This window comes from Sebastes fasciatus, chromosome 17 (assembly GCF_043250625.1).
Source record: "Sebastes fasciatus isolate fSebFas1 chromosome 17, fSebFas1.pri, whole genome shotgun sequence".
NCBI classification, from domain to species: domain Eukaryota; kingdom Metazoa; phylum Chordata; class Actinopteri; order Perciformes; family Sebastidae; genus Sebastes; species Sebastes fasciatus.
Window position 1 is genome coordinate 31,465,433 of NC_133811.1, and position 21,197 is coordinate 31,486,629.

At 43.7% G+C, this 21,197-nt stretch overlaps 1 protein-coding gene across 5 annotated transcripts in view; it reads left to right on the forward strand.

The window, feature by feature from the left end:
- The window catches only part of gabbr1b (gamma-aminobutyric acid (GABA) B receptor, 1b), a 69,693-nt gene extending 48,990 nt beyond the window's left edge, over window positions 1-20,703 (forward strand). For 3 of the 5 annotated variants that reach the window (XM_074614311.1, XM_074614310.1, XM_074614308.1), the window contains 9 exons: window positions 5,225-5,375; window positions 5,862-5,994; window positions 7,698-7,814; window positions 8,276-8,386; window positions 9,294-9,387; window positions 9,640-9,767; window positions 15,613-15,741; window positions 16,644-16,787; window positions 17,644-20,703. In XM_074614311.1, the coding sequence (XP_074470412.1) occupies window positions 5,225-5,375; window positions 5,862-5,994; window positions 7,698-7,814; window positions 8,276-8,386; window positions 9,294-9,387; window positions 9,640-9,767; window positions 15,613-15,741; window positions 16,644-16,787; window positions 17,644-17,931 (1,295 nt within the window). In that variant the 3' untranslated portion in view covers window positions 17,932-20,703. The remainder of the gene's footprint in view (window positions 1-5,224; window positions 5,376-5,861; window positions 5,995-7,697; window positions 7,815-8,275; window positions 8,387-9,293; window positions 9,388-9,639; window positions 9,768-15,612; window positions 15,742-16,643; window positions 16,788-17,643) is intronic. The other 2 variants (XM_074614312.1, XM_074614309.1) reach the window with 1 other exon arrangement.
- Window positions 20,704-21,197: the final 494 nt, after the last annotated feature.

The following is a 21,197-nucleotide window of genomic DNA, read 5'->3' on the forward strand; positions in this document are numbered from 1 at the left end:
ACACGCTGATGTGTCAGTTCAAGACATATTACTTCTCTCTTCCAAATCCCCTTCTCTTCTTCCCTCTTACCTTGTTTCTTCCTTTCTTTACAATCCATTCTTCCATATAATCCCTTCTTTATCTTCCCATCTCTTCGTATCTTTCTCATCTCTTCCCTCCCACTTCACTTTCCCAGTATTTGTCCACAATCTCCTCTCCTCTCCTCCCTCATTCTCTTCGGTCTCCCTGACAACCACTGCTGCATCACTGCCTCTCTCATATTGCCTTGGTAACCATTATGGGGCCAGTCGCCATGGTAACATACTGTCCCGATTCCACCATCAAGGGCAGGAGGAGGTATTAGTGTTGGAGAACACACATTTTCCCAAAGGACTCTCGCTTACACACACACACACACACACACACACACACACACACACACACACTTACTCATTCTCTGTCACCCACACACACACACATGCACAGGTATAATCTCCATCTACCTTCAACAGACTACTACTACTACTATCTACTATCGCTACCCACTCATGCACTGTGCATCATGTTTTATGAGTTATGATTTTGGATCCTTACTTCTCTTTAACTCTTTGCTTTATTAACACGGTGTTACTGTTGTACACAAGGCGAGAAACATTACATGGACAATGTAGAAGGAAACCGGTAAATCACGTACATCGTGAGACTGAGGCGTAAACTGTTGTTGACATCCAGGCTGCTGCAGATGTTGTGATGCCACTCTTCAAGGTTACAGGAATAACAGTCCACAGCAACGCTAGTGGCTCTGTGAGGCTGGCACACATCGGCACGCTAACATGGTCACAATGGCAACGCTAACATGCTGATTAACCGTGTTTATTACACGGCTGTGTTGAATACTCGATTCTGATTGGTCAATCACGGCGTTCTGCGGTCTGTTATTTCTGTATAACAGACCGTTGCTACGTATAACAGACCGTTGCTACGTATAACAGGCTGTTGCTATGTATAACGGGTTGTTGCTATGTATAACAGACCGTTACTATGTAATACAGACCTTTACTATGTAATACAGACCGTTGCTACGTATAACAGGCTGTTGCTATGTATAACAGACCGTTGCTATGTATAGCAGACCGTTGCTATGTATAACAGACCGTTGCTACGTATAGCAGACCGTTGCTATGGGCGCAGCTCTGATGTTGGACTCTGGCGGACCGTTCTTGTGTCAGAATATTGATTTCTTCAGTCAGTAGCGGTGTAATAAGCGGGATGCACCCTGACGCGAAGCATTCTCTGTCACCCACACACATGCACAGGTATAATCTCTATCTATACCTCCAACAGAAGTCACTGAAGAGTACCTCCGTGCGTTGGTATCCGATGCCGAAGGGTGCTGCCCGAGTGGCTGTTCATGACGAGTTGGGAGGGAGACCGATATGCTCAGCTTGATGATGAGGAAATATAGTTTTGATCCTCACAGTTTCTTCTGTTCCCTGAATATGACATGAATGAGAACCAGCTGGCGTCTGAATAACCGACACTGAGCTTCTGAAGTGAGATTCTCAGAGTAATCCTCTGCATCAGGCTCTGAAGTGTGACACATAAGAACCTCGACTGCATACAAACCAGCCGCCTCCATAGCGACACATCTGCGAGGTAGAAAGAAGCTCCTGTTACTGATGTGACCTTCAGACTCTGTGAAAACATGGCTGCTAATAACATCTCATTCAAACATGCCAAGGCTCACAGATGTTACGCTGGCACGGCCCGGGGCTCCTCCGTCACCGCTCAGGCTTCAGATGCTCTAAAAGAGCAGCTAAGTAGGCAACACTGACGCACGCACACATTCCTGTTCTCACATGATGTAAACGTTTTATTAAATAGACTCTAAATCTCATTACATTCCAGCAGAGCAGAGCGTCTGTGGTGAAAAATAAGATACGATAAGATAACTTAAGTTATCCTGAGGGATCCCAGCAGTCGCAGTACAAATTAGGAAAGAGTACAAAAATATATACAGTGCAATTATAAAGTATAACATATCAAACATCAAATGCAATATATATTCATCATACAATACCATACCATACCATACCATACCATACCATATGATAGGATAGGATACCATACCATACGATAGGATACCATACCATACCATACCATACCATACGATAGGATACCATAACATACCATACGATAGGATACCATACCATACCATACCATACCATACGATAGGATACCATACCATACCATACCATACCATACCATACCATACCATACCATACCATACCATACCATACGATAGGATACCATACCATACCATACCATACCATACCATACGATAGGATACCATACCATACCATACCATACCATACCATACCATACCATACCATACCATACCATACCATACGATAGGATACCATACCATACCATACCATACCATACGATAGGATACCATACCATACCATACCATACCATACCATACCATACCATACCATACCATACCATACCATACCATACCATAGGATAGGATAGGATACCATACCATACCATACCATACCATACCATACCATACCATACCATACCATAGGATACCATACCATACCATACCATAGGATAGGATACCATACCATACGATAGGATACCATACCATACCATACCATACCATACCATACGATAGGATACCATACCATACCATACCATACCATACCATAGGATAGGATACCATACCATACCATACCATACCATACCATACCATAGGATACCATACCATACCATACCATAGGATAGGATACCATACCATACGATAGGATACCATACCATACCATACCATACCATACCATACCATACCATACGATAGGATACCATAACATACCATACGATAGGATACCATACCATACCATACCATACCATACCATACCATACGATAGGATACCATACCATACCATACCATACCATACCATACGATAGGATACCATACCATACCATACCATACCATACCATACCATACGATAGGATACCATACCATACCATACCATACCATACCATACCATAGGATAGGATACCATACCATACCATACCATACCATACCATACCATACCATACCATACCATACCATACCATACGATAGGATACCATACCATACCATACCATACCATACCATACCATACCATACCATACCATACCATACGATAGGATACCATACCATACCATACGATAGGATAGGATACCATACCATACCATACCATACCATACCATACCATACCATACCATAGGATAGGATAGGATAGGATAGGATACCATACCATACCATACCATACCATACCATACCATACCATATGATAGGATACCATACCATACCATACCATACCATACCATACCATACCATACCATACCATACAACTTTACGTCAGTTTGCACTGAAACTCATTTTGCATCCTGCCGAATACAACATGTTGATTGTAAGGATCATGATATCTAAACTGGTAAATGGTAAGAATTGTAGATATGTACGAGAAGGGGCATATAGCAATGTATGTTCAGTATCAAACCTGAAGGTCAGGTGAGGTTAATTCAGAATATTCATCATTATGTCCATGGTATTGCTCGTTATGACAGCTTGGCAAGATGGCTTAACTTGTAGGAACAAAGACACTCTTCTGAACTCCTGAGTGATCGTATCACGTCGTGGTTTTATGTGCGTAGCTTTTTTTTTTTTTTTTAAAGTTATTTTTTTGGGGGGCATTTTCCATTTATATGACAGGACAGTGGATAGAGTCTTGAAAGGGGGGAGAGAGAGAGTGGATGCGGAAAGGGCCACAGGCCGGATTCGAACCCGGGCCGCCGCGGTCAGGACCAAGCCTTAATACATGGACGCCCGCTCTACCAACTGAGCTAACCCAGACGCCGCGTAGCTTTTGAGACTAATTAATCGCCATGAATGTGACTCCTGAAACTGACGGACGTGATCCAACGGAGAGAGGACGAATCACTCTGAGGTGATGGTGTGACAGAGTAGAGCTTCTTCCCAGACTACAGACACCGACTGCAGAGAGCAGTTTAACCTGACATCAGACATTGTCATCATGTTACTCACGGAATTAACGTTGATTAGCAGCTGCTCATCCATCGCTCGCTCATCAAGTTAACATTTGAGACTTTGGAGGCGGGGATGAAACAGACAGTGTCTGATGTCTCCGCTCCTTTGATCGGTCACTTTGAATACTGACCGTGACCTTTGATTGGCTTGCCTTGGACAGAAAACAGCATTGCACTGCCTTGTTGTGGATCTATCGAAGGCATTTGATTCAGTGGACCACAAATTGCTGCTGAACAAACTTAGGAATGCTGCTGGGTTTGGTTGACTGTTAAATGGATCAGAAATGATTTTGTAGAGCAAACTCAGTGCGTCTAGGCAGACGGCCACAAATCAGATGTTCTTGAGATAACCAAAGGTGTCCCCCAGGGTTTCATTTTGGGGGTTTTATTCTCTAATTATATAACTGATTTGTTTAAGGACATTAAAGCTATAATTCACTTCTATAATTCAATTATACACATGCTCCCTCCATAGTGCAGCTGGTGCATTTTAGTCACTACAAACTGCTCTGCTGAGTTTAACCTTAGTTCAACCTTGTAACAGGAGAGACGGACGTTACGATGCCAACTGGCGTCACTTGGACGTTCGTCTTTAATGAAGCTGATTGCCTTAAATCCGTGTGCTCCAGTGTGCTTTGGACCTGGTCTCTGAACTCTCCTGTTACAAGTATAAATAACTAAAATAATATCACAGCTGTTCAATTTTATTTTACACATAACTGCAAAAATATGAGCATGCTTTTTTTTCTGGTGTGTGCAGCCTCGTCATTGAAGCGACCGTGCACTTCATTATACCAACGTTTCTTTGTAAATCAGGAAATGTTAGAGGTGAATGAATGAAATGAAGTGAGAGGTGAGAGTGTTTCCTTCAGTGCTGAACCGTGTCTGTCTGTGAACCCGTCGGTGCTGGTTGTGATCTGAACGTTAAATGAACCTTAATGGAGCCACACACTCCGTGACTGTCTGTGATTCACTTCAGACATCGTCGGGACATCGGAGGCTGAGGCCCGGCCGGACAGAGCAAACACCGGGGGGGTGCATTTCACTTTTCTTCTCTACTAATTCACAAAGTTTTCCTTCATCTCTGTCACTCGTCTCCTCTTTTCCCTCCTCTTCATCCTCCTCATCATCTCCTCTGTTTTGCAGGCTCAGGACCCCCTGCAGACCAGACGGTGGTCATCGAGGAGTTTCGCTACCTGTCCCAGAAGATCTTTGTCTCCGTGTCCTGCTTCGCCGGGTTGGGAATCCTGCTGGGAATCGTCTGCCTCACCTTCAACATCTACAACAGCAATGTCAGGTACAAAAGCTCACCTTTACTACATATCAAGATCAAGATCAAGTTCATTTAAAGGTGCACTAATCATTATCGTTATCGGAAAACGGCTCAGATACCTGTGTGTTCTGTGAAAGTGTTCCGCTGGAGGAACAAACTCAGAGAGAGTTCTTAACACTGCAGCTCCCCTCAGTGAGCAGACGTGTGCTCATGATGTTGATTGTTGACGTGTGACTGCTGAAAGCTGAAGTGTAAGACCTGTTGACATTAACAGGTGAAAACAGTTGAAGCGTCGGTTAAAGTGAAAGCAGTGAAAGCTGTTCAGATAATGATATAGCCGTCTAATAACTCTATTGTTGCTTTGAGGAAACAGAAACAATAACTACTCTCTATATATTCTATGTCCTACCTCTATTATGATCCATTCCTTTCACTATGATAGGAATCAGTTGTTTGTGTATTTCTTTGTCTATGATTATATATATATATATCTATACTGTATTTGTACAGGTACATTCAGAACTCTCAGCCGTACCTGAACAACATGACTGCGGTCGGCTGCATGATGGCTCTGGCTGCCGTCTTTCCTCTGGGCATCGACGGCCTTCACGTCCACAGGAGGCAGTTCCCCGTCGTCTGCCAGGTACGCGTAGGGTAGGGTTGATTAATAGGCTTAATAGGAGGAGATGGCTGCAACTCCACCTCCTCAGCCGGTGTCTCCACGGATGTGAGTGTTAATATGACTGAGTGGATTCAGGAATACCAGTGGAATACTTTGATTAACTCGTCCAGTCCGAGTCGACATGCCTGTTACTGTTGGTATCGGTATGTGGTTTCCTTTAGACAGGTGTAATTATTCTGTCAGTGTGGGTCGGACGGCTCCAGTTACATGTGAAAGAGTCAGAAAGGAGATCAGAGCCGAAACAAATCCCTCCCAAAGAGGGAAGAAAATCTTTAGTTCAAATCCCAGAAATATTCTGTATTTTTAAGTTTTTAAGCTCTTAGATCTCCTCGTGTTGCCTCGCCACAGGAAAGGCATATATATATATATATATATATATATATATATATATATAAAGAGAGATATAGTGAACCCCAGACTGCTCCTGGAGGCTGAGCCGTCAGAGTGTGAATGAGTATTTAGATCAGATCCTGAAGGACAGCTTGTGTTAATGTGTGAATGTTGACATGAAGTGTGAAGAGCTTTGAGAAAGGAGATATATACACCGATCATCCGTAACATTCAGACCATTGCCGGGGGAAGTGAATAACATGGATTATCTGGTTACCATGGCGCCTGGCAGTGGGGGGGATATTAGACAGCAAGTGAACATTTTGAACTTTGAACTTTGTGTTGGAAGCAGAAGAAATGGACCAGCGTAAGGATGTGAGTGACTTTGACGAGGGCCAGATAGTGCTGGCTAGACGACCGGGTCAGAGCATCTCCAGAACTGCAGCTCTTGTGGGATGTTCCCGGTCTGCAGTGGTCAGGACCTACCAGAAGTGGTCCAAGGAAGGAGAACCGGTGAACCGGCGACAGGGTCAGACCCGAGGCTCATTGATGCACATGGGGAGCGAAGGCTGGCCCGTGTTGTCTGATCCAATAGAAGAGCTACTGGAGCTCAAACTGCTGAAAGAGTTAATGCTGGTTCTGATAGAAAGGTGTCAGAACACACAGTGAGGAGCAGTTTGTTGGTATGGGGACCGGTCAGGGTGCCCGTGCTGACCCGTGTCCACCGCCCAAAAGCGCCTACAATGGGCACGTCGTGAGCATCAGAACTGGACCACGGAGCGATGGAAGAAGGTGGCCCAGTCTGATGGATCACGTTTTCTTTTACATCATGTGGATGGTGACGAGTTGGAGGTGTTGACTCGGCCTCCAGATTCTCCAGATCTCAATCCGATGGAGCATCTGTGGGATGTTCTGGACAAACAAGTCCGATCCATGGAGGCCCCACCTCACAACTTCCAGGACTTAAAGGATCTGCTGCTGACGGCTTGGTGCCAGATACCACAGCAGACCTTCAGAGGTCTAGAGGAGTCCATGTCTCCACGGGCCAGGAGGAGGACCTACTGAATATTAGGCAGCTGGTCATCATGGTATGACTGATCGGTGTAAATGCAGGTCCATTTATTACAGTTTGTGTGTGTATATATATATAGATATATATATATAGCCAGCCTTAGGGAAGGTTCTTTTTATTTCAAGGTCATTTCTGAAAGGCTATTAAAGTGGAACAGGGCTTAATGATGGAGAATGACTGTGGAGCTGTTCTGATTAATCTGTTTGATATATTAATAAGTGTAATTAAGAAATCGTTCATTTCTTTTCTTCTCCTCTGACAGTTCCGCCTGTGGCTGCTCGGTCTGGGCTTCAGCCTCGCTTACGGCAGCATGTTCACCAAGATCTGGTGGGTCCACACCGTCTTCACCAAGAAGGACGAGAAGAAGGACAAGAGGAAGGTAAAGGTGGCGGGGATTTAGAGCTGGTGGGCGGGGGGGACGAGCATGCTTGGAGGATGGATGAGTTTCTGTAGGAATAAGAATATTCTCTCCAGCTGAATACCCAGAAAGCTTTGATCCTATATAATTAAATCAATAACCACTTTATAGTGTGGGACCTGTTCTCTTTCTTTAAAGTTGAACACATAAAGGAGCCTCTTTATTTACTGAGTGAGTCGGGGCGCTGTGCGTTCTCATCAGTATGGCCTCTTTGTCTCTTCTCCTGTCATGGCCCGGCGCTCTGAGGGCAGATTGAATTGGCTTCAGTTAGTGATGGATCATTGTTTCCTCCTCCAGCTTAGTCTGGTCTATTTATGGCTTCATAAATCCCTCCCTCACAAAAATCAGAAAAGAGAGGATTTGTGCCTCCACCTGATCCCTCGCCACGCCGCCTCAGTGACCATCACCTGCCTGTTTCCCAGCAGCACCTGGAACCCTGGAAACTCTACGCTACTGTCGGCGTTCTGCTCGGCATCGACGTCCTGTCTCTCGTGATCTGGCAGCTTGTGGATCCTTTACATATCACAATAGAGGTATGATCAATCCAGTAATTTTGTTATCCATTCATAACTGGGAAAAAAAAGCATTTAAAATTCCTCTCACAATCTAATGCATCCATGGTGGCAGATATAAGGTATATAGTACGGTATTATTAACATTATTATTATTATTATTAATAATAATAATTAATATATAATAATAATAATATAATAATAATAATAATAATATAATAATTAATAATAACAGTAATAATAATAATTATTATTATCATTATTATTATTATTATTATTATTATTATTATTATTAAGGTAGTATTTGGTGTGCCTAAATAATAGTAACTGGGCTGACTGGAAAAAACAAGTAATTATGGAAGCTAATGACTGACAATATTAAAATAAAATAATTTAATCAAAGTGAAATTTCAATTTATGTGTGCAGGATGTATGTTAAATAAAAATGACAGAATCAACATGTGTTTGAAAATACATAATTACTGCCAAAATGAAAATAAGAATTCCTGCAAATGATTTTCAGTGTATTTTTAAACAACACTGCTATAATAATAATAATAATAATAATAATAATAATAATAATAATAATACATTTGAATGACAGTGTGCAACCTTAACATTTGAGTTGGAATCATGCTCTCAAGTCTGATGAAGTCAAGTTTACATTATTGACATATTACAAATTGAATGTCATGTTTCATAATTCTTCAATGATTCAACTTAAATGCAAAAGTCCAGTTTGAAAAATGTCATTTTTAAGTTTAAAGGTTGTATTGATAACATTTTTATGTAGATGAATAATTAAAAAAAAATGCATCCACGGAACTTTTAGTAAGTTAAAGTATTGCTTTTCTCCAAAAAAAAATGCATGTTGACGTTGTAGGGTGTCGCTGTTCTTCACCTGTTCATATCGTCTGTATGTGAGCAGAAGTTCACCAGAGAAGCCCCCAAAGGAGACCTGGATGTTCTGATCCAGCCTCTACTGGAGCACTGCAGCTCAGAGAAGATGAACACCTGGCTGGGTGAGTAGAAAGCACTGCATGTATATATACATGTATATATATATATATATATATATATGTATATATACTGTATATATAACATACAATATGATCTGGAAAATGTAAAGTCACTGGTACTGTCTTTTAGAAAGTAAAACGTTGTAACAAGTCCTGTGAGAAGCTCCTCTCCTGTGTGAAACGAGCAGCGGTTCCATGGTTCCTCACAGTTCCTCGTTGTCTCCTCGTTGTCTCCTCGTTGTCTCCTCTCTGCAGGCGTTGTGTACGGTTATAAAGGTTTACTGCTGCTGCTCGGCATCTTCCTGGCCTATGAGACCAAGTCCATCTCCACGGAGAAGATCAACGACCACCGAGCTGTAGGCATGGCCATCTATAACGTTGCTGTGAGTTCAATTAGTGTGTGTGTGTGTGTGTATGTGTGTGTGTGTGTGTGTGTGTGTGTGTGTGTGTTTGCCAAAGCCTATGACTCAATAATAATAATAATAATGATAATAATAATAATAAGGCTGCACGGTGGTGCAGTGGTTAGCACTGGCGCCTCACAGCTAGAGGGTTGCAGGTTCGAATCCGGCTTGGGACCCTTCTGTGTGGAGTTTGCATGTTCTCCCCGTGTTAGCGTGGGTTTTCTCCGGGTACTCCGGTTTCCTCCCACAGTCCAAAGACATGCAGGTTAGGTTAATTGTGGACTCTAAATTGCCCGTAGGTGTGAGTGTGAGCGTGAATGGTTGTCTGTCTCTATGTGTCAGCCCTGCGATGGACTGGCGACCTGTCCAGGGTGTACCCTGCCTTCGCCCAATGTCGGCTGGGATCGGCTCCAGCCCCCCCGCGACCCCTAACGGGATAAGCGGTTGCAGATGGATGGATGGATAATAATAATACATTTTATTTGTTGGCGCCTTACGAGACATCCAAGGACACCTTACAAAGATAAAATTAAACTCAAAAACAGATAAAAACAGCCAGACATGACAGAGACACGTTAATGCAGACACACATGTGATGGACTGATGGACTCTACAGAGAAGAGGCCGGTTAGAACAGGTGAGTTCTGAGGAGGGATCTGAATGTTGTAACGGTGTCAGACTGCTGGATGTGAGGAGGGATGGTGCTCCCATGGTGCTGAGGCATGAGGTGGGGGGGTGGTCAGAAGACCAGCTGATGATGAGCGGAGGGAACGGGAGGAGGTAGATGTGGTCGGAGGATCTGGTGCGGGTGATGATCCGGGCCGCAGAGTTCTGAATGATCTGAAGTCTGTTGAGCAGTTTGGTGGGAAGGCCAGAGAGGACAGCGTTGCAGTAATCGATGGACCAAGATGTCTGCGCTGGGATGAGACAGGGATGGGCGGAGTCTGGTGGAAGAAAGCAGTCCGGGTGACGTTTATGTGGGGTGTAAAGGAGAGGGGGCTGTCTATGGTGACCCCAAGGCTCTTGATAGCGGTGGAGAATGGAACGGAGAAGCCATCGATGATAGAGGTTTGGTGTTTTGTGCTTTGGAGAGCTCAAGCTGAGTCCACACCACGGCAGGAAATCTGAAAACATCGCACTATTTCTGGCCTTCCTCAATAGCACAATCTTTGAAAATTCTGGTCTTGTGTTGAAGAGAAAGAACGATGCTGACAAACGATTGTGCGAAAACTGATTGAGCGGCTTGTGGTAGATGGTAAATGGTATATATCTATATATCTATATATATCTATATGTATATCTAGCTGAGGTGTTGGCAGCCAGACTAATGTGTTTGTCAGTAGCGTGCCTCTCTGCAGGCTCCGTGTTAGTCTGCAGACTTGGTCTTTCACTTCCAATCCTTCAGCAGCGCAGCCTCACCTCTCCTCCTTAGTTTCACACTCGGCTGCAGAAAGCTCCGTCGTCCTTGGCGTCGGCGGCGAGGTTCACCTCCAGCCCCAATTTTGTGGGCTTAAAATGAGGGCGAAGCCAGCTGGCTCTGCAGTCTGGGGATGTGTGTACTGAATGACGACATCACCTCCACATGCATGAGGCTCTGCAGCATGCCCAAAAACACACAGATGCCACTTGATGCCAGTATATCACGCAGGTGTGCCCTACACACTCTTTTGAAAACTCAAATTACTCAAAACATTTAGAGGTCCAGACCGTCTACCGGAGCAACATAACACCCGGTCCTCCTGCACTCATGTGGGCGTGTTCATGCAGTAAAGCCCAACTGATACTTGATTCTTGAGGCTGGTATTGATATCGTTATGAATTAATTGATGTCTGATATCTTTTTTTTTAACATAACATAACACATATTTTTGATAAAGATTTCTTAAATTTGGTTATTAAAGAATTCTGACAAAGATATGTAGTGAGAAGGACATTGTCGAGTTCTTTGGGCGTTTCTTCTGCTCAACATCTGCCTGAACCCGATGCACAGGACGACTCACTCCTTTCTCCTGCGTTTATTAAAGTCCATAGCAACGCAAACAGATCACATTTCTTTGATGTTGAACTTCGTTTGTAGATTGCTAGGAGATTGTTGCTGTTAGGTTGATAACCAATAGTGTCTCTGAGGTCATCTCTACTCCGATGAAAGCCCTTTTTTCCTGCAGCTTTACGCAGGAATGTCGACCAGGTCACAAACCAAAGAGACCCAGCAGATCTGAATCCTGTTTATAGCTCAGTGGCGTCTTTTCCCACTTGGATCACCTGGAAGTGTGAATGCAATCAATTAATCTGGCATCTCCTCCTCCTACATCTCAGGGGAACTCAGCTGCTTAGCGCTGCCCTCTGCTGCAGTATTTCATTATTGACCTGCTAATACACAACATGATCAATTATTTAAAGAGCAACTTAGATATGAAAAATAAAAATAAAAATCACTTATCTTAGCATTTTGGCTTTTGCCTAAACATTACAAACTATGTAATGACAAAGTTCTGAAATCAATGCAACATACAGAAGGCTATTTCTTGTTATTTATTGGCCAACACAATATATTTGTTATGAGCAAAACTCAGCACATAATATAGTCTTTATGATGAATCAGTGGGGTTTCAGTCTGCAGCAGCACGGCTTCTAAAGTTCCATTTCGTTCTGTGTGTCTGAACGTGGAGGAAGAAAAGGTATGAAGGTATGAAGGTATGACTGTGACCAGGTTTCTGAAGGATTTTCAGCTCAGTGTGAATTACTCTGATATTCTTCACAGACGTCTCTCTGCTCTCTGAGTCTATATTTGTCTGCTTCTGTTCACTCTGTCACACAGCTAAAGATAAAGCAGTCAATTGTGCAGCTTTTTTAATGTGCGTCTAAGAACAAGAAGTCCTTTCACTGCAACCAAATATCACTCAAAGTATTCTGCTCTGCGTGACAATTTAAAAGACAAGTGAAGCATCTGCTGCTGGTTTGAAACGCCGTTCTCTTTCCAGGCAGTCACGCAGACTCGGGGGGGAAGTGACACACTAACCCTGGAAGAGGTCTCTGAGCTAGTTCAGAAGTTCCTCAGTGGGGAGGCACCAGGTGGGGATGAATGTTCTGGGTAGTGTTGGATGTTGTGTGGAGGTCGGGGGGACCAGGTAGACCAGGTAGACCAGGTAGACCAGGTGGACCAGGTAGAGCAGGGTGGTGGTCCTGTTTTTAAAAAGAAGAAGACGACGAATAAAAGGTGATCTTTACCTTGTTTTTTCTTGATCTAGTCGGGTCACCTGTATGTGGGCGGTTCAACCTGTCATCAATGTGCTCATCTGCTAACTTCTGTTTCCATGGAAACTACATTTGTTTGGGCACCTCTCTCATTTTGAGGCATCCGATCTTCCCAAGAGAGGCCGAGGATATTTTGGAGGCATCGAATGTGGAAATCCTCTGAGTTTGTGATATGCCGTCTGTATGGGGTCCATGTTTCTGCCCCGTAGAGCAGAGTGGAGGCACATACCGCGTTGTAAACAGCAACCTTGGTACTGATCTTTAGCGTTTTGTTTTGGAATACCCTTCTACGGAGTCGCCTAAAGGCTGATGAGGCTTTGTTGATGTAACTGTTTATTTCAGTGTCAGGGGGAGCAGTCTGAGGATAGTGTGGAGCCAAGACCGGTGAACCAGTGAACTACTGTGAGTGGAACACCACCGATTCGAAAGCTAGGGGGTGAAGGAGGTTGGGTAGTGAGTTGTGCCATGACTTTTGTTTTTTTTTACCTGGAAACCAAAAGGTCTGATTGTGTTTAGGGCATGCTGCACGGACTCCGGGCTATGTGCAGAGACAGCGCAGTCAACAACCGGTACAGCTGAGTCCATCTCATCCATGCTTGTCAACATTCTGCTAGTCTTTTATCATGAATTCTCCAGTTAGCCAACTGGGAAGATGACATTGCCATTCTTAATCTCACCGAAAAAGCTCTGATTGGTTCATTCACTGAACAAACTGATATTGAGAGGTCGGAGACGGGACTAGGAATGATGGACAAACATATGCAATCAGGCCCTCGTTGCATTGAAACAGAAACATCTGAGCCGACCTCCACCGCCAGCTGGACCTGGATGAGCAGCAGAAATGTGTGTGGATGAATTGGCGTGATGTGTGGGCGGAGGGCAGGACTGTGTTTGTGCGTCGCTGTGTGTGAGTAATGACAGAGCAGAGAAAACATCGCTGCTGCTGCTGTCCACCCGCTGTTTCCATTTGCCGGTCTGGAGATGAGATTTTTCAGCTTTTGCACTGAGATGGCTGACTTTTGATCAATATGTATTGATTTCCAGCCTCACCTCCACCTCTCTCATGTTTCATTTGATGTTGTCTCATCCTCTTCTCTCTCTCTCTCTCTCTCTCTCTCTCTCTCTCTCTCTCTCTCTCTCTCTCTCTCTCTCTGTTTTCTGTCAGCAGCCGTTCTGTTGGAGGAGCAACACTATAGTAAAATGAGATATGTTTGATTTATGCATTCGGGATAAAACATATTCAAGTAAATATAACCTAATAATAACAAAAACTAGAATATAAAGAAGTTGTATGCCAATGCAAGACGTTCTCATTCCCAGGGCGTTATATACCGAGGCTTCGTCACAGCCGTCGGTGCTCGGTACCGCCGCACAAGTCTCCCTTCAGCGCCAGTATGAAAGGCACCGGGCGTTCCATTAAGCTCATTAGCTGCAACGGCAAACGCTCCGAGAAAGTGACTGTGGTGACGTAGTTTAAAGAGCGAAGAGAGACACAGGGCAGGAGGGAGGGGAGGCGGATGGGTCCAACAAACACAAGGCTTCCATCCAGGAGACCGCTGTTCACGTCCCGTGTTCACAACATTCAGTGTCATTTTCACCGTACGAACGCAGTAGTTTTAAGCCCGACCATGTACGATACAATACAGTTAATCTTCTATCATAAGTTCATCCAGTTTATTGTTTACCGAGCGCATGTTTGACGAGGTTATTCCAGAGTCGATGTCTCACACCTCCTCTTGATCCCCGCTTTTTCCTCTCTTCCTTTCGCCTCTCCGGACATTTCTAAGACTGCCGGGTTTCATAAGAGTCAGCAGGTTTATAGAGGAGGACACCGGTTGGGAGTAGTGACATCAGGTGCTCATGCGTGTAGGTGAGGGCGTTTGTGTCTGCCCATCCAGCAATCATTCGCAGGCGCAAACTCCATGAGGCAAAATAGTATCCATGATGGTGCGATATTCATCGGTGCACGGTGCAATAACGCAGCTATAATCCACATCAGACGGAGGAACTGCTCAGAATAGGTAATAAAACAACTAAAAAATCCAAAACAAACAAAGAGTGGTGAGCCCGGGGTCGGCAGCTGAGCCGCGGACCCCGGGAACATCAACGAGTAGTTCTTTCCTTAACCTAGCTGTAGTGGTTTTGTAGCCTAATCCTAAAGTGACAAAGCGGTGGTACAGTATGTGACGAGTTGGGATGAGAATGAAAAGTATTTTATATGAATGCATACACAAGAAGAAACACTAGATGGCAACATTATGCAGCTTAGCCTTTATAAGAATCAGGAGGTCGTTTGTATATTTCTAATAATTGCTGAGGTCTGGGAATACGGTAACATGATGTCCAACAAGTCAAGAAACCCCAGTGGTCAGACAATCAGACGGGGGGAACCTTAAATTATTCATTTCTTTTAAGTATAAAGATTGACTTATTTTGGTCTCTAGCGGCGACACAACCTGCTGCGCCTTTTTGACTTGCAAGATCACGGAGACCTGACAAGCACGCTGTGTCTTTTTCTATAATAACACAACTAAAACTGCTGTTTCTGTCCACTTGTTTTCCTCCTCAGGTGCTGTGTATGATAACAGCTCCAGTCACCATGATCCTGTCCTCTCAGCAGGACGCATCCTTCGCCTTCGCCTCCATGGCCATCGTCTTCTCGGTCTACATCACCCTGGTGGTTCTGTTCATTCCCAAGGTAAAAGCAGTCCTCCTCTCATCACATTACAGCAGCAGTTAAAGTGTCAGACATAATGTATTGCCTTTCATCAGGGATCTATGTCATCTGGGTTGGTTTAATATACTGTATGACATGATGACCTGTAGATCGGCCCTGCCGTGTCTCAGCATCAATAGCTGCTCAAGTCTTCAACAGCCTGCTATGCGTTCAACATGAGGCCAGGCTAGTCTTCCTCTGCTTCCAGTGTTTGTGCTATACTAGGCTAACCATGTCCCAACTCCAGCCCTGTACTTATCACACACACACACAGATTGATAACCATCTTCTCATCTCACAAATCAGCATACTTAAGGAGCCAAGCCCAAACCATGAACAACAGCTGGCCGAGGCGTGACTATGACTGCATGAAGGTGCAGTGTTATGAAGTGACGGTTGAAGTGACGGTTGTCATGTGTTGTGACGGAAGTCTAACTTAAGAGCTAGTTACGTAATATATAAAGTGAGACAGATCACTTATGGTGGGCGGGTAGGGAGGTGGATGAGTCTAACAAACACACAAACAGACATATATTTGATACACAAACTAAAAACACATGGACATTTGTTTACCAGAAGATGTATCAGCCTGTCCCGTTGAAGTTTAGCAGGAAAACGGGTATGAAATCCTGAGAATATGGAACGAATCCTGAGAATATGGAATGAAATGTCAGAATATGAAAATTGCCATTCGAAAAGTAATTCTTAAGAACACCAAATAACCATAATGTTTACATATATTCAGTTCACAAAACTATGTTCAACTAAATGAAGCACATTTATATATATCATTATTAAAGCTCTACAGGAGCCTTGATGAACTCCCTCAGTGCCTGCTGAACCTTCATGATGCATAGTGAGAACAACGTGTGTATGATTTGTAGATGCGGCGCCTGATCACACGGGGGGAATGGCAGTCAGACGCCCAGGAGGCCGTGAAGACCGGCTCGTCCACCAACAATAATGACGAGGAGAAGTCCAGACAGCTGGAGAGAGAGAACAAGGAGCTACAGAAGATCATCCAGGAGGTCAGACACGTCCTTTCTCTCTTATTTCTATTCCTTCATATTTAGTAGGTAAAGGTCTTTGTCAAGAAGATAGCATCAAATGAAGATAACAGCCCTGTCGCCTAAAAATGATCTTCCCAACTGTATTCTCAGTTACGCTTGGAGGGAAACGTTTGTCTATGACTCAACACAAATAAGTTTCTAATCCTCAGGCTGTTTGGAGATGAGCCAGGCCGGCGCAGAATCACAACCAATGCATGCTGGTTAGATTTATGTCTGACTTGATCGCAACTTTGCTCTGACGTAAAATGAATAAAGTCATAATATTATAAAGTAGTAATTTTACGTGTTATTTTCTTTTTTTCTCGAAAAGTTATGACTTTATTCTCGTAATATTACGATTTTCTTCTCGTAATATGACGACTTTTTTTCTCGTAATATTCTGACTTTATTGTGTAAATCTCAGATGTTTTTTCCCTCAATGTGGTCCTAATACTCCGTAGTACATTGTCTCTTTGGCCCTCACTGCATTAGACTTATATAATATATACTTAGACTATAAACTGAGTTACCTTCATCACAATGATCACATGTTTTGCCTAAAATGTCTCTTTTGATAGTAAAGGTTGCTGACCCCTGCACTAGATGGATGTGAGGAACTGTTTTTGTAACGTGGGTAGACCGACCCTTTAAGCCATGTTTAGGGAATCAGTTTGAGAAAAGCCCGAGACTATGCTCATCCTCATTTTTTAGTCTTCCCTCACAATTCAACTACCAAATAAATGACAGTATAAGCCAACCATAGAGCCGTCTTTAGGAACAGATGACTTGTCACCAGAGGAGATTGTTGACGCGTTGTTACCGTTTGTCTCCTCAGAAAGAAGAGCGTGTGTCTGAGCTGAGGAACCAGCTGTCTGAGCGACAGGCCTTGCGATCGAGGAGAAGAGCATCCTCCGTCACCAATCAGAACCACAGCTCCCCGTCGCCCGCCATCCCCCAGAGCAACACCAGGGCCCTGGCCCCTCCTCCGGGGTACCCGGTCCCCATCTCCGACCTCCACCCCGTCCCCCCGCCCTTCGGCAACTCGTCCAGCCTCTACCAGCCGGACAGCAAGATCAGCCGGAATAACTGCCACACCAGCCGGCTGCAGCTGCTTTACAAGTGAGGTGGTGGTGAACACTGGAGGGATGAGGACGGTAATAACATCCATAGCTGCACACAGATGGAGGAGAGGATGTACCATCAGCAGCCTGTTGGAGGGGCTGACTCCAAAACTCATTCCACCAATCAGCAGAGGACAGAGGATGACCAGCTTTTGAGCTGATCAATATAATATTTGTCTTTCTCTCAGAGAAAAAAAGACATACATCTTGTTAATCATACAATTTTGCATCTAACCTGCCAGTGATTTCTCATGTGCCATCTAGAGTTTGAGAGAAGATCGCAGTCAGAATTGACTGTTGGCTCCGCTCTGGCCCCTGAGCTATTGTTGCTAACCTGTCAGGCTTTCCATGGTAACACATCATGCATCTTACAGCGGTGGCAGATTTACCATCGCAATCTGTGTTAGTTTCTGAAACAAAAAGTCCTCCCCTTTAGATTAAGGAAGACAATAACAGCTTGAAATCACAGCGGTCGCTGGTAGATTTGGTTTATTTTGATGATTTATTTCCACTAGTTGGTTGAAAACTCTCCAACTGACTGGTTTCAAAATAAAAAGGGTCTTTAATAATCACATGATGGCTACATACATACAAGGAGCCAAGGACACTTCGACATGTGGACCGTCGACCTTCCGATTGGTGGACGACCTACGTCACAAAGAATTAAATATACCGCGTGTTTGTGTAGCTTTAACATCAGTCTCTTAGCATGATATCATGTATTTAACCTTCAAGAGCCATTTAAACATTTAAAACGAGTCAGCTAGCTTGATGGTAAATCTGCTAATGTTAAATGGAAAGACGGACGTAGCAACGGTAGCTAACGGGGGTGGAGGGGGGCTTAGACCCAAGATGTCATAGCAAAGCATTTATCATCTGTACCTTAAAATACTGCCTCCTAATGTGTTAGATAGTGCTATGTACTGTATTAAGAGGCTGGACAAAAGGACAGAATTCATGATGACGTCAGTCTTGTGACAAAGTAACTGGTTGTATCCAAAACATAATACGTTTTTGTCATTTTAGTTTCTCTTTGTTAAATGTTTGATGGTGTTTTTTACATTTTTATTGGTCTCTGTTCAAAGAGACTGCTGAGTCATTGTACATAGTCGTGTGTGTTCATTCTAAACCCCTCATATCACTGTGGATGATCCGGGGCTGAAAAGAAAAGTAAGCTGAGGACGCTGCTGTTATCTGTCAGGTATTTACTGTATCAAGTGTTGTGACTGCCACACACCAAGAGCTGAAGGAGCATCACATGAGGCTAAAAGCATCAATTCAAACACCTTTATGTGTTTAATGTTTGGCTACAGCCGTGTTGGGGTGGACAAGTTTTTGTGGACAAGAAATATTAAGAACTTCTCATTTCAATTATAAGAATTAAAGCTGCAAGCAGCGATGAACGGGCCCTCGCACCTTCCCACGAGTCGGGGTACTGGCGGGACGGAGATTGACGTGGCCAGGCACAATGAAACCGGGACTGTTATGAGTGCAATGACGCCTGCCACAAGACTCTACGACAATCGGTTCACGAGTTATGAAAGGGGGGATCCGGTCAACCTGCTAGGAGGAGTACATTAAAATAGAAAACATGTAATTTCCTGTTGCCAGTAGGGGGCGCTATGAGTGCGACTCAATATGGACATGTAAATGTCCTCAGGACTGGACCCTTATCATGCCTGAGAAATTTGGAGCAGATTGGACTATTTACAGTGGAGTTACAACAACTTCCTGTTTAATGGCGAATGGCTCAAAATGGCCGCCACGCCATGGTCAGGTCGTTCAGTGAAAACTCACCATTTGAATAACTTTTCATTCTTTAAGGTCTTCAGATGGTCCTGACCAAATTTCAAGTTGTTCTGATTAAATCTGTAGGAAGAGTTCGTTAAAGTACACGGCCTATAAAATGCCAAAAATGGGCGAATATCGCACATTAAATAAAAAATGCTGACTTCCTGTTGAGTTTTGGGCATACCTCCAAGAGGCGTTTTTGTTCGTCTCCACCTGTTACATCTGTCTGCCAAATTTCATACATGTAGGTGAAACCGGAGCGAGGGGCTCAATTTTTCCAACTTTCTAGGGAGCACAAAGCTAATGCAGTCAGATTTTACTGTTATGTAGTGTTTAATCTTTTTGAAGTTGTTCTCCAGGAGCTCAGTTATTTTCATGCCTAAATGAATAAGTGAGTAAGGTTTTGAAATTTGCATGATTTTGAGCAGAATGTGCATTTAATGTCTCATTAATTTGTTTAATGTACTGACAACGTGAGTCAAGGGGACCACAGTCAGCCAGTGAAAAAGAGATGTAGATTTGAGTATCATCAGCGTATACATTTAGCAATATAGGAGCATGTTTAGATTTATTAGAAGGGGGACTTGTTGGTTCTTGTGGTGCTCCACAGGTCATGCTGACCCACTTGGAAGTAAGATTGCCAATCTTATAGAATTTAAATTTGAATCGTAAATTCAGTAGAACTTAAAGGGGTTAGTTACAGTTATAACATCATATTGCCTTCTTTTACAAGTTCCGTTTGTTTCAACAACAGCTCACACGTTTCAACCACAGCTATAAACAACCACAGAGTTTCTGGTTATTTTTGAAGGCATCAGATATTCCCCGGTATGCGGTGCAGCGCTGCAGCATGTCACTTCTTTTTGTGCCACTCTTCTGCTTTTTGGTCTCACTTCCAAATACATCTTTCTGTGGGAATTTCGTTGGAAACAAAAGACAGTGTCACAGATAGAGTTTCAATAAAAAGGTTTTCATGCCAGAAAGTGAAATTAGCGCACATGCTTGACTTCTGTATATCTAATAATAACTGCGTGAGAATAACAGACACAACAGCATGGGGCTTTTGGTTTCTTAGTGTGTTTTCATATTAGGTACGATTGATTTGTACTGTGCCCGAGTACGATTGCTCCCCCCCCCTCTCCGCTCAGCTTTCACATTAGTAAAGTTGTTCCGTACCTGAGTATACTCGCGTCATCATCCACGTGTATTTGTTTATGTTGAGATCAGCTGTTCTAGTGGCGGAGTCGTAAAACACGTCATTCAAACGTGACAGAAACAAAATAAAACTCACCAACACGTCGTCGTTAGTCTTTCCAACAATCACCAACTCTGGTTTGGTTGAAATAAACTCTGATTTCACAGAGTTCGATGTGAAGATATGTCTCTCTCCCTGCCCGCTGAGCAGCTGATCGGCTCTCGTTCTTCAGCGGTAGACCAATAAACTAGTTAAATAAAATAAACATCACTCAACCCCATC